The following is a 17,245-nucleotide window of genomic DNA, read 5'->3' as shown; positions in this document are numbered from 1 at the left end:
GTGTTTCTGGTACAATCAGTGTTTACATAGAGAGGGAGAGAAGGTCCCGGAGAGTTAGGCACGCAGGCCATGCAGGAGTGAGCTCATATCCCACAATCTAGGATCGGTACACCGAGAGAGTACAACGTTACATAATGTACAAAATATACAACTCAACACCCCCCCTCAGCCGGAACTCCATTGGGAAGGATGTTCAGGCTGGACCGAAACTCGGTGAAGACTGGCGAGGGCAGTCCCTTGGTGAAGATGTCGGCATATTGCGAGCTGGATGGCACATGCAAGACTCGAACGTCGCCAAGGGCCACACGATCCCAAACAAAATGCAAGTCAATCTCAATATGCTTGGTTCATTGATGCTGGACCGGATTGCTCGCAAGGTAGGAGGCACTGATGTTGTCGCAATACACCACGGTGGCACATTTGGGTGGTACCCTGAGCTCATGAAGAAGTTGCCGCAACCAACAAGCTTCAGCCACACAGTTTGCAACACCTCGATATTCAGCCTCGACACTGGATCGTGAGATGGTGGGTTGGCGCTTGGAGGACCAGGAGATGAGGTTAGCTCCAAGGAACACACAAAAACCAGAGGTCGACCTGCGTGTGTCCGGACACCCGGCCCAATCGGCATCGGTGTAAGCAATGAGGTCAGTGGAGGGTGACCGAAAAAGCTGAAGGCCGTAGTGAGATGTACCCTGTAGGTATCGGAGAATGCGCTTCACAAGCTGCCAATGGATATCGCGTGGAGCATGCATGAATAAACAGGCTTGTTGGACCGCATATGTAATGTCCGGGCGGGTTAGGGTGAGGTATTGTAGAGCTCTAGTGATACTACGGTAGTGAGTGGGGTTAGAGAGCAGGGCACCATCAGTAGAAGACAGTTTGGAGCTGGTATCGACCGGTGTGGATGCGGGTTTGCATGTAAGCATAGATGCGTGCTCAAGAAGCTCGAGAGTGTATTGCTGCTGGCATAGGAAGAGGCCGGACTGGTTGGAGGTGACATTGATGCCCAAGAAATGGTGTAAGGCACCAAGGTTAGTCATGGCAAACTCGCGCTTAAGAGAGGAGATGATGTGGGTGAGTGTGTGAGGTGAGCTTGCGATGAGAATGATATCATCCACATAAACGAGAAGATATGCAAGGGAGTTACCATGATGTAGGATGAACATGGACGTGTCACTCTTGGATGCCCGAAACCCAAGAGATAAGAGGAATGCTTGAAAGCGCAAGAACCACGTCCGAGGGGCCTACTTGAGACCATATAGTGACTTGTTGAGAAGACACACATGATCCGGCTTGGAGGAGTCCACAAAACCGGCCGGTTGCAAGCAATACACTGTTTCGTTGAGCTCACCATTAAGAAATGCATTCTTGACATCAAGTTGATGAATGGGCCAGGAATGACTGGTGGCAAGACTCAATACCACCCGAATGGTTGCTGGCTTGACCACTGGACTGAACGTCTCATCGTAGTCCACACCCTCCTATTGTGAGAAGCCACAAACGACTCACCGGGCCTTGTACCGTGCCAGAGACCCATCCGTGTTGAATTTGTGCCTGAAGATCCACTTGCCCGTCACCACATTCGCACCTGCAGGCTTAGGCACCAAAGACCAAGTGAAGTTATTCATTAATGCATTATACTCATCTAACATTGCTTGACGCCAATGGGGATCCTTAAGGGCTGATTTATACGTGGGAGGAATGGGTGAGGAGGCGTCTGCAAGAAAGAGGCGTTTTGGCATTAAGTAGCCTGTTTTAGCGCGTGTGGTCATCTTGTGGGAGTTTTCGGGTGGCTGTACCGGTATTGCATGTGGTGGAAGAGGTGGTGTGGGCGTGCAAGGCGGGGAAGAATCCGAGGCAGATTCGGTGGACCCGGGCGATTCGGCGGGCACTGGATTGGGCGAGGAGCACGAGACGGATGCGATGGGACCAGGCGTGGGGGCGCACGGGTGGGCGCGCGATCCGAGAGGGAATCGGCAGGGCGTGGCGAATCGGGCGCAGGGGCCGGTCCGCGGTGCAGGAAGGATGCGGCGGGCCCGGGCGAGGCAGGCGCACTAGCGGGCGCGTGATCCGAAGTGGATCCGCGTGAGGGGGGCGCAATGGCAGGTGTGGGGCGGCCGGTGCGGGGTGGAGCGGGCGACGTGGGTGGGGAGGGTTGGCGAGGCGCAGAATCTGGTGGAGGGCAGGGCCCAGACGTGGTAGGTGGTGGCGATCCCGATGGGAGGATGGGGTGTGGCTGATATGGTGCATGGGGATTGTTTGTGGACGTAGAGGGTGTGTGGTCTGGTGTGGGGTTGTAGGGAAAAATTGTTTCATCGAAAATAATGTGGCGAGAGAAGATCACGCGGCGTGTGGCTAGGTCAAAGGACCTGTACCCCTTGTGTTCGAGGGCATAGCCTAGAAAGATCCAGCGGGAGGAGCGTGGGGTTAGTTTGTGGGCCATTGTGGCATATTGGTTGGGAAAACAGAGGCAATCGAAGACACGAAGGTGGTCATAGGTGGGTGGAACGCCGCGGAGAAGAAGATGTGGTGTGTGTGGCGCAATGGTACGAGAGGGGCGTCGGTTTAGAAGGTAGGTGGCGGTGTGAAGGACTTCAACCCAAAATGGGGGCGTGAGGGTCGCTTGAAGGAGAAGCGTGCGCATGATATCGTTGGTGGTACGAATCATGCGTTCGGCTTTGCCATTTTGCGGGGAGGTATGGGGGCACGAGAAGCGATAGGCAATGCCGTTGGAGGAGAAGAAGGTGCGTAGGGACGAATTGATGAATTCACCGTCGTTGTCACATTGCATGCTCTTGATGATCACGTGGAATTATGTGAATGTAAAAAAGCGTTGAAGCACAGTGGAGGTGTCAGATTTGTTGCGAAGAGGAAATGTCCACGAGTAATGAGTAAAATCATCAAGCATGACAAGATAATATTGGAACCCAGAAAAGCTAACAACGGGTGATGTCCACAAGTCACAATGAATTAAATCAAAAGGAGCATATGTTTTACTAAAGGAGGATGGAAAAGGTAAACGGGGTTGGCGCCCAAGTTGGCACGCATTACATGGGGTGTGGGGAGCCTTATTACAATCATTAAGAAAGTGTTGGGCGAGTGAGGAAAAGGTGTGTGCTCCGGGATGCCCAAGGCGGCGATGCCACAAGTCCTAGGTGGTGGTGGCGAGGAGAGCGGACGCCGGCGCCGGTTTAGTGCCAACGAAGGGGTAGAGATCGCCGTGGCTAACGGAGATCATGAGAACTTGTCGAGTGCGAAGATCCTTCACAAGAAAACCACACGGGTAAAATTCAATAGAGCAAGAATTATCTTTAGTAAATTTACGAACGGATATGAGGCTAGTAATGACATTGGGGGAGACAAGAATGTTAGTGAGGCGAAAATCATGAGAGGAGAGGGTGGTAGAGCCCGTGGCAGTGACAGGAAGAGAATGCCCATTACCGACAACAATGCTAGAGGGTAAATGCGAAAATGAAGAACTTGACGAGGTCAGATTACCTTGGGTGCCTGTCACGTGCGAAGATGCGCCGCTGTCGAGGTACCACTCGGGGGCCGGGGGCGTGGCGTAGCCGCCGTTGCTGAAGGCGGCGTTGAGCATGGCGAGATGGTCCCATGACGGCTGCGGTGGCTGATAGTACGGAGTAGATGGCACCGGAGACGGCGTGAAGGCGTGGTACGCCTGAGCATGGGCGCCGGGGCGGGGTCCAAGAACACCGGCGGCGTTGGGCAGGATCCAGCCAGAGCGGGGCGACGGGAGCGCCATCCCGTAGGGGGCGAAGTACCCCGTAAAGGGGGAGAAGGTAGCCGCCTGGTGACCGCGCCCAGAGTGGTCACCGCGTCCTCGGCCGCAATCGCGCCCACGGTCACCGCCGTCACCAGAGCGGTCACCGCGCCCGCGGCCAGAGGAGGGGCCCGACGGAGGGGTGGCGTCCAGGGCGCGATCAGAGAGGCGATCGCCGTGGCCGCGACCACCTGAGGGGCCAGCCGAGGAGCCAGCGCCGGAAGAGCTGCCTCCCGCCATGGCGAACGCAGAGGCGCCTTCCTCAGCCGCGCGCTGCGCCTGCGACTCCTCCGCGAGAACAACGCGGGAGAGCACGGTGTCGAAGGGGAGGCCCTGGTTACCGAGGACGATGCGGATGGTGTCGAGCTGCTTGTCGAGGCCATGAAGAAATTGGGTGGTGAGATCCACCTCGGTGACGGTACGATCAATATCGGCGAGGGCGTCGGTGAGGAGCTTCAGACGGCATGCGTACTCGAACACAGAGAGATCACCCTGTTTGAGGTTCGGTATTGGCGGTTGAGGATCATGAAGCGAGCATCGCGATTGGCGAGAAAGAAGTCTTTGATCTTGTGCCATAGGGCGTAGGTGGTGGCGGCACCGACCACATGGTCGCACATGGTTTCCGAGAGGGTGGCATAGATCCACAGGACGATGTGGGCGTCGAGCTCAAGATATTGCGCCGGAGCATTGGGAGGGGGGATGGTCGAGAAGGTAGGAGACGCCGTAGCGAACGAGAACCATCAGAAAGAAAGTTTTCCACTTATGGTAGTTGTGATCCGCGGGGTTGAGGAAAAACTTGATGTGGTTCGTGATGTGGTCGCGGAAGATAGGATGGGTCAGGGAGGAGGCCGGCAGTGGCACGGGAGAAGAGTCGGCGGTGGTGAAGAGAGGGGCAAACTGGGATGCCGTGGCAGGTGAGGAGCCGCTGAAGAGGGTTGGGGTGGTGCCGAAGACGAAGGGGGGAGTGGTGCCGGCAGGAGGCGCCGAGGAGGAGGAGAGGGAGCCCAGCGACGTGGTGGAGCTCGTGGCGGCGGCGGAGGAAGAGGAGGAGAGATCGTCCGCAGCCATGAGGAAACCCTAGCGACTGATACCAAGTTGGAAACTGTGTTATGATTTCCTTGAGTGTTTCTGGTACAATCAGTGTTTACATAGAGAGGGAGAGAAGGTCCCGGAGAGTTAGGCACGCAGGCCATGCGGGAGTGAGCTCAGATCCTACAATCTAGGATCGGTACACCGAGAGAGTACAACGTTACATAATGTACAAAATATACAACTCAACACCGAGAACCTAGTTGGTAGGCCATCACCAATATGTAACCTTCCCCTATTGGAAAAAGCAACCTTAGTTTTTATCAAACCCTTGCAGAAAGGTGAATCAAACGGTTAAGCAGTGACTTGAGACAACATCTTTGAGTGCCAATATTTGTTACACAATAACTGTATCCACACTCCATCGTCCCACCGAAGCGAGCTCGGTTATGGCTCCATCAGCAATCATGTATAAATTGAAGAGGTGAAGCGACTGTTGCACAGTGATATTACTAACCATCTTTATATATTAACATAATCAATGTACAAGAGATCGGGCCACATCACCATGACATACTACACAGAAATGGTGCTGAGCAACCAACAAATAGCACTGCTCACAAAAGTGTAACCAACCAAGCGAAAAAGGAAAACAAACAATTACTAGATGACATCCGGACTCCACATCAACCGTGATGAACAGCAGGTGCAGTCGTTAGGCCACGTAGCCTAACCGAGCACGATGGATGAAATTGACTTGATCAGAAGCAGGCGTCGAGGAGGCAGCAGCAGCACAGAGCGGCGCAGCTGCAACAAGAGAAGAAGCAGACAAACATGATTAAGCATCACCATGAACAAGGCCATGCACGGGAAGGATGCATGCGCAGACAGGACTCAGAAGGGACGAACAAGACTTACCAGCCTCTCCAGAAGCCGCCGCCGTGGTGGTGTCCATGGCCGCCGCGGCTCGTGGTGGTGTCGGCGCCGGCGGCGGCAGGATACTGCTGGTCCTTCTGCGGGTAGCCGGCCGGCGGCGGCGGGGCTACGTAGGCCTGCTGCTGCTGCTGGCCCGGCGGAGGGTAGGCCGTGGCGGTGGCGCCCTGCTGGTAGCTCATGATGGAATTACTGATGTGTCTTCCTGAAGCGATCAAGAACCTAGAGGAGGATGGAGAAAAGAGGCTTTGCTGCTATGAAGATGAAGGGAATGGATAGGATTAGGAAGAGTGCATCGCCGAGCGTCTGTATTTGTAGGAGCTGCACAGACACGGTTGCTTACCCGCGTCGGTCGACTTGGGGGGGAGAAGAGAAAGCGAAAGGAGACAGCTGAACTGCCCTGCCTGCCATGCCACCGTGCCACGGACGACGCGCTCTCAGGTGTTGCGCTTGCATGCCGCCTCGGGCGTGCTCATGGTTCCGTTGGACGGCGGGGGCCTCGTGCGTGGTTGACCGCCATTGGTCCAACTGGGAGGTCCCGGCTGGTGCACCACACCAAGCAGAGAGGAGCCTAGAGCAGAAATCCAAGACGCCACGACGTCGTCTCTACTAATCACTAATCAGCGCGTGTAATTATGCCGGCGGCTCAACCGTGTTGGACTATGCGTACTCCTCCGTCGTGGCGTGCACCGATTCGTCCATCCGTGGCATCTCCTCTGCTCTGGATGCAGTTGACCCGCTACGGATCCGCTATTTGATTTGATCCAGCACACCGGCCTTCGTCGACGACGAAGGTTCGCCGCTGATAAGCACAGCCAGGAAGGAAGGAAGGAAAGACGGAACCGTCACCTGCAGCCACCGGCCCACGAGAGCGACGCCGCGCCATCGCCGCGTGGATTTCTTCCCTTTAGTTTAAGCAACAATCCGTCAACCAGTCTCCGTCTGACTGTCTCAGGCAAGACGACGCGTCTAAGAACATCTCCAACATCCACGCTAAATAGACGCCTCGTCGCAAAATCGCCCGTTTTAGCGCGCGAGCAACCCGGCGGATTGCTCCAGCGGGCGCGCAATAGCCGTGCACGCGGTATAAGGAGTTGGGCGCGGGCGTGGAAGCGGTACCTCGCGCGGTGTATTTGCGGCGCCCGCTTCCGCGCGCGGCACACTCGGCGCTCGCGCTGCGCGCTCTTCTTCTCCCCCTCCAAAGCCCCGCGCGCGCCGGCGCCGGCAACCCGCACCCATGGACGCACGCACCGGCACCCCGCTCACCCCGTCCTATAGCCGCGACCCCGCTGCCGCCGCCGCCGCCGCCGCCACAAACCCTAGCCCGGATGGCGTTGGCCTCGCCGCCGCCGGAGCTCCTCCGACGAGCGGCCTCGCACGCGGCCTCTTCATGCCGCCGCGGATGACCTCGGCGGCGGGTGGCGTCGCGCCGGCGCCGGCCCGAGCCGCCGCCCCCTCCTTCTCAAAGCTCCCCAATGCGGCGCGGCTAAAGAAGAGCAAGACATCGGCGAAGAAAAACAAGGCGGCGGACGGCTCCGGCACCTCCAAGGCGAAGAGGAAGAAGCTTGCGGGGCGTGCGACGGGCGCGGCGGCTGCCGAAGCGCCGGCAAGCTCACTCGTTGAGTCGGCGGCTGGCGCGCACAACATATTCGACGAAATGCCTCCAAGGATGATCCATCAAGTGATGACGGCAAGAGAAGCCCTACACCCAACTCGGTTTCTTACTCGAAGCCAAAGCGACCGGATGGGTGCAAGAAAGACCAAACCCAAAAGAAGAAGAAGAAAGGAGATGATGAGCTCAAACATGTTATGGAAGCTATTGTGAAGGCAAGAAAAGAAGCCAACGAGGTGAGGAAAATGGCAAGGACCCAAGATGCCGCGACCGAGGAGAGGAGGTTGGCGGCCGAGGAGAGGAGGGTGGCGGCCGAGGAGAGGAAGGTGGCTTTGGAGGAGGAAGGTGAGCAATGAGGAGCGAACTAGGTTGTTGGAATGGGAGAAGCACTTGTTCTTCTTGGACACAACTAACCTCAATGCGGTGCAAAAGGAGTATGCCAATCTTGCCCAACAAGAAGTCTTGATCCAAAAAAAAGCCATGGTTCGTGCAATGGGTGGCGGTGGCCTCGGCGCCATGGGTGCCATGGGTGGCTTCGAAGGTACCGTGGGCGGTTTAGGTGCAATGGGAGGCATGGCTGGCTTTGGAGCACCCCCCGACGCTATGGCCACGATGGGAGGCATGAGTTTTGCTTCTCTCATGGGAGGCATGGGTGCACCTCCGGCCGTCATGGGCGGAATGTCTTTCGATGAGCCTCCTCACACACATTCCTATGAAGATGCCATTGAAGATCTTGCCAACACCGTCGGAGCTTCACGTGATGCGGTGCGCGAGAGGGAGGAAGATTCATCTTCGGAGGCGGAAGAATCGTCTTCCAAAGATGAGGACGAGGACGAAGACGAGGACGAGGACGAAGACGAGGACGAGGACGAGGACGAGGAATGATGTGTCTTTCCTTTGTGTATTGAACTTGATTTGCATTTTGAACTTGGTTGGATGAACTTGTGGGTATGATTTTAAACTTGTGGGCATGAACTTCATCAACTTGTTTGTGTAAAAATTTTATTGTGTTAAAAATATTCATCATTTTGTGTTGAAAAATGCTATATGCAATGCATCGACGGATCGCGCGCGGTGTATTTTGACGCGCTGTTGGAGCGACGTGCGCACTGCATTTTAGCGCAGCCGTTGAAGCCATCGCTGCCGGCCGCGCCAAACCAGGCGAACGGCGCACGGAAGATGCTCTAAGCAAACTGACCGGATATAAGTAGACGCTCGACGATGCTGTTTCCACTCCATCCCGTTCTGTCCAGACGTCCAGTCCTAGCCGATTCGTCTTCCTCCTCTTTGGTTCTTGATTGAGATACATTAACAGCGTCAGAACTCAGAGGAACAGAGCATTGTTTCTGCAGAGTTTTTGCTAGCCCTTCCCGCAACTCGATCATGAGCTACCAGCAGGGTAAGTGCCAATTCCTTTTTCTCTGGAGGGGCATCGATCTTTCGATCGTTGAATCCTGAGTAATCTTTTGCTTCTTCTGGTTACGCAGGCTACCCGCCGCCGGGCACCGCAGCAGCGTACCCTCCGCCGGGCCAGCAGCAGGCCTACGTCGCGCCGCCGCCGGCTACGTACCAGCAGGGCCAGCAGTACCCTCCGGCCGGCGGCGACACCACCAGCCGCGGCGGGCACGGCCACGGCGGCGATGGGTTCTTGAAAGGATGGTAATTTTTCTCCCATGTTCCGAGTTCTCACTTGTCTCCGTAGCCTCATTTGTAACGACCTGATGATGATCGTCTGCTTCTTCTGTTGTCGCAGCTGCGCGGCGCTCTGCTGCTGCTGCCTCCTCGACGCCTGCTTCTGATCCACTTCGTCCGGTGTTGTTCGACCGTCATGACTCATGATCAGGCGCGGCGGCATATAGAGCTCGTCATGATCGAGTTTGAGTACTAGTCTCGGAGCACGACTTTCTTGTGTGATCGTGTGCGTTGTTTTGTTTCCATTCGTATGATTTAGATAGATAGACCTGTGAGATTGATCCGGCTAGTGGCCTCGTTGAATGCATATTCTCTTGGTGTTGTTTACCTTGTTGGCAGTGATGATCGAATTATTTGTTGGTCTTTATAGTGAAATAATCTGACAATAACTGCATTTGAACTTTACTCCGGTACACACCCACTAGAAAAGTTTACAGATTTTGATGCGGATTAAAGATAAAGATTATAAGTTACCGATTTAATAAAAAAGGGTAATACAGTCTTTTGTATTCAAACCAAACTATTCAATAAGTTTGATCCATAGGCTAATATGGCGATAGCCTTTTTAAGTAACTTCAAGAATCATGTAGACTTCTAAAGCGGGGAGGGAGGGTTGTACGTAAGCAAAACTCGATCGGGATTACATGAAATTACTCTCGCGGCAACAAGGATACTAATGTTTAGCCCCTGTGGTCCCCATAGCATGGCCTCCCTCTTTTCTTGGTATTCACGGTGCTCGGCATTGACAATCCATTTCCAAAAACCTGGTCATTACTCTCGCACCAAATCTCCCACAATGTAAGCATTATAAGAGAAGCTAACCCTTTTCTAGTGTCGCCGTTTCATTTATAACGGAGTGCCACCAATCTTGTACCACGTTGAAGTTGCTCCATTCGTCAATGTTGACATGTTGAAGCCCGAGCCATCTATGAATATCAAGGAAAATGCGTCTTGCGTATCTACACTTGAATAGGAGATGGGCCGCGGTCTCTGGTTCTCTCTTGCATAACTGGCATAACCCATAATTTGGCCATCCTCTCTGTTGAAGCCAGTCCGCAGTCCATAGACAATCTTCAGTGACAAGCCAAGCAAAATTAACTTATGTTTTGATGGTGCCCAAATTTCTGAGAAGCCGGCTTCAGGAGAGGGGCGCCAGCGTTATTGTTCTAAGGTTGCGCCAGGTAAGCCGAAGGGGTGGCGTGGTCGCCGGAAGCTGTGTTTTTTTCCAAACAATGATATCCGTGGTATCTCCATTTAGAATGACATACTACAACTCCGACCGAAGATCCATGAACTCAATGATGTGCTGCACCATGATGCCTGAAGTTGTATTAATGTGATCAATCCAAAATCCTTGATCCAAAGCTTTCGCCACCGATTTGCTCTTGCCTTTGGAGATGGCAAAGATGGATGGAGCAATGTGCTTTGGCTTGCGCCCTTGCAGCCAAGGCGAATGCATGCGTCTTGCCATCTCCAATGGTGATCGATGTTAAGTCATAGAAGAGGTTCATACCCGTCTAAATCGAAAGAGTGGCCAATCCCCACGCACGACCGCTCCGGATTTCTCTATGCATGCCACGACCATCATAGCCGCAACACCCTCACAAAATTTTCCATGTATAAATGCCCAACCCTCCCATTGTCGCGGGCCTACAGAAATGGTCCATTTGAATTTGCATTTACCGCTCGTGACCTTGTCCGGGCCTGCCCAAAAAAAGTCTCGCTAAAGCTTGATAATCGAGGACGACATTGACCCTTTTGAGATGATCAAGGACGTGAGGTGGTATTATGCCTGTGAAGTCATGACCGATCTTATCCATGTGCTTCTTTTGGCCATATTGATTAATTTGCCTTGGCCAGCTGAATATCATCCAGGTCAACGTATGTACATCTGATAGGTGCTACCAAGCTCTTTTCCACATTTGTGACCAGTCCCGTGACATCCCCGAATCTTTGCAAAATGGAAGTACGCATGTCCACGTCCTCCTTTAAGGGGGATATGCCCCCCTCCCTCTCGACCTCTGTAAATCTCCATGTATCGTTTTTGTTAGAAGGGAGAAAGGGATTTGATGGAATAGTTGTTGTATTGATTGAGCCTCGTAGGCCTATACGAGTATAATGATCTATTTGGAGTACAAGACAAGTCAGAACAAATCCTAGTCTATCTCGTCTTTCCTAATAATCACGATACTCAATATCCCCCCGCAGTCATAACGGTAGCGACGCAGACGGTGAGACTGGAGAAGAATTCGAAGGCAAGCCGGCGGACACACACCCCCACAGTCGTAACGGTCGATGCATCGCGGAGTCGTGGCTGAAGTGAAAACCGACGAGGTTGCTCAAGCAAGGCGGTAGCCCTTTGTGTCGTTGTCGAGGTAGTCGAGAGCGTGGGTGGTGGAGCCGTGGTCGAGGTAGCTGTGCGAAGAATGTTGTGGTCGATGTCAGGTCGGGGTGGCCGCTGTCGAGGAAGTCGTTGTGGAGCCGCGGAAGAAGAGCAGCGGTGGCCAAGGAGGCGGCGGCAATGGCAGCTAGAGAAGGAGTGCGGTGGCGGTACTCGAAGTAGGCGATAATGAACCCGACAGCGTGACGAAGACCGGCACGGACGGTGACGTTCCCGCGCCAAGGAAGGCGACGCGGCTCATATCACATGGAAGTCAACGCGTGTGGACGGCGGTGGACCACGGGCCGCAGCGTTACGGCCTGAAGGGGCGACGCAATGACGGCGGGCAGGTCGGGGCGACGGTGAAGAAGACCTCAGGGCGGTTGCAGGGATCGCGTGCCACGCTCGCTACGGCCTGAAGGGGCGACGCGGCGGCAGCGCGAGGGTCATGCAGCCTCGGGGGCGGTCTGGAGCGGACGGCCTCGATGCGGCGGTAGACCACGGGCCGCAGCACTACAGCCTGAAGAGGCGACACAGCGGCAACGCGCGAGGTGATGCAACCACGAAAACGGCCTCAGGACAACAGCGGGGATCACGTGCCGCGGCACTACGGTCCGAAGGGGCGACACAACGGCGGCGCGGATTGATGCAGCCATGAAGAGAACCACGAGGCGGCAATGCTGCGGTCCGAAGGAACGACACAGCTGCAGCCTATTGCTCATTGCTCGATCAGTGAAAAGGCGTGTAAACTTAATATTGATCTTCACTGAATCCTGCGAAAACGTGCATCGGATTATCAGCCCGGACGTGTTGCGTCGGACGACGGGACGTACAACAGTCCACATGGGATGCAAACATGGGCAGCCACCATGCACATCATGCATGGACGTGACATGCATCAATGGGCAGCCAGCAGCACGCCTGCGCGGCCGTACCGGCATACACGATGCGCGTGCGTATGGCCCGAGGCCGCGTGTGGCAACTGATTTTGTCGGGGAGCTGATGAAGATGTTGATGAAGTAGACACGCGTTGTTGATGATGAACGGCGGCAGGGGGAAAAGATTCTATAGGGCAGCCGATCAACACAATCGGCGGACGAACCCTAGGTACAGGTGACGCGGCCCCCGGCGGCGGTCATAGAGGCCGACCACCCCGGGGGCGGCGCGTGAGGCGGAAGCGACGGACGGCGGCTAGGGTTTGGATCGGTTAGGCTGATACCATGTTAGAATGATTTGGTGGAATAGTTGGCGGCTAGGGTTCTATCATTTTTCTTTTTCTTTTTTTTAGAAAAACTAGTGCATCAATTTTATTTCTATGAGAATCTTGCTCAATTCTCTTAGGTTGGCCTTCAGGATACAAAGGTTTCTGAGTCATTCTACCAGTTCTAGTAGCCACTTTAACAGCATAATCATTTTTTTACTATTCATCTCATTGAGCAATTCCTTTTGAGTTTTAAGTACTTGTTCTACTTGAGTGGTAACCATAAAATCATGTTTGCTAACAAATTTAAGTTCACCTCTAATATTAGCCATATAATCATCCAAGTATTTAATCATATCAGCATCTTATTTTAATTGTCTACCAAAATAAGCATTGAAGTCTTCTTGTTTAAACACAAAATTATCAAACTCATCCAAGCATTGACTAGCAATTTTAGTAGGGGGATTTCAGCTTTATCATATCTATAGAGAGAATTTATCTTTACTACCTGTGTCGGGTTATCGAGGTCTGGAGGTTCTTCAATAAATAAAGGATTAAGATCATATGTTTCTTCAATAGACGGTAAATTAGGATCATGTATTTTTTCAATAGGAGGTAAATTCTTAACATCTTCAGTTTTAATACATTTTTCTTTCATATATTTCTTTGCCTCTTGCATATCTTCGGAACTGAGAAATAGAACACCTCTCTTCTTCGGAGTTGGTTTAGGAATAGGATCATTAATCGGAGCAGGAGCTGGCTCAGGAGGTGCTCAATTATCTTCATTCGTCAACATATTATTTAATAAGATTTCGGCTTCATCCGGTGTTCTTTTCCTGAAAAGAGAACCAGCACAACTATCCAGGTAATCTCTGGAAGCATCGGTTAGTCCATTGTAAAAGATATCAAGTATTTCATTTTTCTTAAGAGGATGATCAGGCAAAGCATTAAGTAACTTGAGAAGGCTCCGCCAAGCTTGTGGGAGATTCTCTTCTTTAATTTGCAAAAGGTTGTATATTTTCTTTAAAGCAGTTTGTTTCTTATGAGCAGGGAAATATTTAGCAGAGAAATAATAGATCATATCCTGGAGACTACGCACACAATCAGGATCAAGAGAATTAAACTATATCTTAGCATCACCCTTTAATGAGAACGGAAATATTTTAAGAATATAAAAATAGCGAGATCTCTCATCATTAGTGAACAGGATGGCTATATCATTTAATTTAGTAAGATGTGCCACAACAGTTTCGGATTCATAGCCATGAAAAGGATCTGATTCAACCAAAGTAATTATATCAGGATCAACAGAGAATTCATAATCCTTATCAGCAACACAGATAGGTGAAGTAGCAAAAGTAGGGTCAGGTCTCTGTTGGAAATATGCCCTAGAGGCAATAATAAAAGGATTATTATTGTATTTCCTTGTTCATGATAATTTTCTTTTATTCATGCTATAGTTGTGTTATTCGGAAATCGTAATACATGTGTGAATACATAGACACCAACATGTCCCTAGTAAGCCTCTAGTTGACTAGCTCGTTGATCAACAGATAGTCGTGGTTTCCTGACTATGGACATTGAATGTCATTGATAACGAGATCACATCATTAGGAGAATGATGTGATGGACAAGACCCAATCCTAAACATAGCACAAGATCGTATAGTTCGTTTGCTAGAGTTTTTCCAATGTCAGGTATCTTTTCCTTAGACCATGAGATCGTGTAACTCCCGGATACCGTAGGAGTGCTTTGGGTGTACCAAACGTCACAACGTAACTGGGTGACTATAAAGGTATACTATGGGTATCTCCGAAAGTGTCTGTTGGGTTGACACGGATCAAGACTGGGATTTGTCACTCCGTATGACGGAGAGGTATCTCTGGGCCCACTCGGTAATGCATCATCACAATGAGCTCAAAGTGACCAAGTGTCTGGTCACGGGATCATGCATTATGGTACGAGTAAAGTGACTTGCCGGTAACGAGATTGAACGAGGTATTGGGATACCGACGATCGAATCTCGGACAAGTAACGTACCGATTGATAAAGGGAATTGTATACGGGGTTGCTTGAATCCTCGACATCGTGGTTCATCCGATGAGATCATCGAGGAGCATGTGGGAGCCAACATGGGTATCCAGATCCCGCTGTTGGTTATTGACCGGAGAGCCATTTCGGTCATGTCTACATGTCTCCCGAACCCGTAGGGTCTACACACTTAAGGTTCGGTGACGCTAGGGTTGTAGAGATATAATATGCAGTAACCCGAAAGTTGTTTGGAGTCCCGGATGAGATCCCGGACGTCACGAGGAGTACCGGAATGGTCCGGAGGTGAAGAATTATATATAGAAAGTGCAGTTTCGGCCATCGGGAGAGTTTCGGGGGTCACCGATATTGTACCGGGACCACCGGAAGGGTCCCGGGGGTCCACCGGGTGGGGCCACCCATCCTAGAGGGCCCCATGGGCCAAAGTGGGGAGGGGAACCAGCCCATAGTGGGCTGGTGCGCCCCCCTTGGCCCACCCCATGCGCCTAGGGTTGGAAACCCTAGGGTGGGGGGGCGCCCCACCTGGCTTGGGGGGCACTCCACCCCTTGGCCGCCCCCCCTAGGAGATCCCATCTCCTAGGGCCGGCGCACCCCCTAGGGGGCCTATATAAAGGGAGGAGGGAGGGGGCAGCCGTACCCTTGAGTCTTGGCGCCTCCCTCTCCCCTACTACACCTCTCCCTCTCGTAGTAGAACGGCGAAGCCCTGCTGCGGTGACCCCTGCATCCACCACCACGCCGTCGTGCTGCTGGATCTTCATCAACCTCTCCTCCCCCCTTGCTGGATCAAGAAGGAGGAGATGTCACGCTGACCATATGTGTGTTGAACACGGAGGTGTCGTCCGTTCGGCGCTAGGATCTCCGGTGATTTGGATCACGTCGAGTACGACTTCCTCATCCCCGTTTTTTGAACGCTTCCGCGCGTGATCTACAAAGGTAAGTAGATGCAATCCGATCACTCGTTGCTAGATGAACTCATAGAAGGATCTTGGTGAAACCGTAGGAAATTTTTTGTTTTCTGCAACGTTCCCCAACAGTGGCATCATGAGCTAGGTCTATGCGTAGTTCTTTTTGCACGAGTAAAACACAATTTGTTGTGGGCGTAGATGTTGTCAACTTTCTTGCCGCTACTAGTCTTATTTTGCTTCAACGGTATTGTGGGATGAAGCGGCCCGGACCAACCTTACACGTACGCTTACGTGAGACCGGTTTCACCGACTGACATGCACTAGTTGCATAAGGTGGCTGGCGGGTGTCTGTCTCTCCCACTTTAGTTGGAGAGGATTCGATGAAAAGGGTCCTTATGAAGGGTAAATAGAAGTTGACAAATCACGTTGTGGCTTTCACGTAGGTAAGAAAACGTTCTTGCTAGAACCCTATTGCAGCCACGTAAAACTTGTAACAACAATTAGAGGACGTCTAACTTGTTTTTGCAGCAAGTGTTTTGTGATGTGATATGGCCAAAGTTGTGATGAATGATGAATGATATATATGTGATGTATGAGATGTTCATGCTATTGTAATAGGAATCACGACTTGCATGTCGATGAGTATGACAACCGGCAGGAGCCATAGGAGTTGTCTTTATTTTTTGTATGACCTGCGTGTCATTGAGAAACGCCATGTAAATTACTTTACTTTATTGCTAAACGTGTTAGCCATAGTAGTAGAAGTAATAGTTGGCGAGCAACTTCATGGAGACACGATGATGGAGATCATGATGATGGAAATCATGGTGTCATGCCGGTGACGAGATGATCATGGAGCCCCAAGATGGAGATCAAAGGAGCTATGCGATATTGGCCATATCATGTCACTATTATTATTTGATTGCATGTGATGTTTATCATGTTTTTGCATCTTGTTTACTTAGAACGACGGTAGTAAATAAGATGATCCCTCATAATAATTTCAAGAAAGTGTTCCCCCTAACTGTGCAACGTTGCGACAGTTCATTGTTTCGAAGCACCACGTGATGATCGGGTGTGATAGATTCCAACGTTCACATACAACGGGTGTAAGACAGATTTACACATGCAAACACTTAGGTTGACTTGACGAGCCTAGCATGTACAGACATGGCCTCGGAACACAGAAGACCGAAAGGTCGAGCATGAGTCGTATAGAAGATACGATCAACATGAAGATGTTCACCGATGTTGACTAGTCCGTCTCACGTGATGATCGGACACGGCCTAGTTAACTCGGATCATGTTATACTTAGATGACTGGAGGGATGTCTATCTAAGTGGGAGTTCATTGAATAATTTGATTAGATGAACTTAATTATCATGAACTTAGTCTAAAATCTTTACAACATGTATTGTAGATCAAATGGCCAACGTTGTCCTCAACTTCAACGCGTTCCTAGAGAAAACCAAGCTGAAAGACGATGGCAGCAACTACACAGACTGGATCCGGAACCTGAGGATCATCCTCATAGCTGCCAAGAAAGATTATGTCCTACAAGCACCGCTAGGTGAAGCACCTATTCTCCCTGCAGAACAAGACGTTATGAACGCTTGACAGACACGTACCGATGATTACTCCCTCGTTCAGTGCGGCATGCTC

General features: G+C 51.8%; 2 protein-coding genes and 1 pseudogene across 5 annotated transcripts; 1 reads left to right on the top strand and 2 right to left on the bottom strand.

Annotated features, from left to right (window-relative positions):
* Nucleotides 1–2,910: 2,910 nt before the first annotated feature.
* Nucleotides 2,911–5,170, bottom strand: LOC147960379 (uncharacterized; annotated as a pseudogene). The gene is made up of 2 exons (XR_015611240.1): nt 3,499–5,170; nt 2,911–3,262 (listed from the first exon to the last, which is right to left on the bottom strand). The product of XR_015611240.1 is annotated as an uncharacterized LOC147960379 (transcript).
* Nucleotides 5,171–5,317: 147 nt separating this feature from the next.
* Nucleotides 5,318–6,338, bottom strand: LOC125524605 (uncharacterized). Of its 3 annotated transcripts, none has more exons than XM_087536089.1 (3): nt 6,087–6,338; nt 5,729–5,994; nt 5,318–5,617 (listed from the first exon to the last, which is right to left on the bottom strand). In XM_087536089.1, exons 2-3 carry the CDS (start codon nt 5,923–5,925, stop codon nt 5,572–5,574), a joined length of 243 nt encoding a protein of 80 aa, XP_087392215.1. In that variant the 5' UTR covers nt 5,926–5,994; nt 6,087–6,338; the 3' UTR covers nt 5,318–5,571. The 3 variants fall into 3 exon arrangements, with proteins under 3 accessions (XP_087392215.1, XP_048545603.1, XP_048545602.1); XM_048689646.2 differs by having other exon boundaries at nt 5,729–5,997; nt 6,087–6,337; XM_048689645.2 differs by lacking the exon at nt 6,087–6,338 and having other exon boundaries at nt 5,729–6,046.
* Nucleotides 6,339–8,537: 2,199 nt separating this feature from the next.
* On the top strand, nt 8,538–9,452 carry LOC125521927 (uncharacterized). The gene is made up of 3 exons (XM_048686990.2): nt 8,538–8,754; nt 8,843–9,014; nt 9,109–9,452. Exons 1-3 carry the CDS (start codon nt 8,739–8,741, stop codon nt 9,152–9,154), a joined length of 234 nt encoding a protein of 77 aa, XP_048542947.1. The 5' UTR covers nt 8,538–8,738; the 3' UTR covers nt 9,155–9,452.
* Nucleotides 9,453–17,245: the final 7,793 nt, after the last annotated feature.

This window comes from Triticum urartu, chromosome 7A, assembly GCF_056163025.1.
Source record: "Triticum urartu cultivar PI428250 chromosome 7A, HENAU_Tu73, whole genome shotgun sequence".
NCBI lineage: Eukaryota > Viridiplantae > Streptophyta > Magnoliopsida > Poales > Poaceae > Triticum > Triticum urartu.
This window is presented reverse-complemented; position numbering and strand designations above follow the sequence as displayed.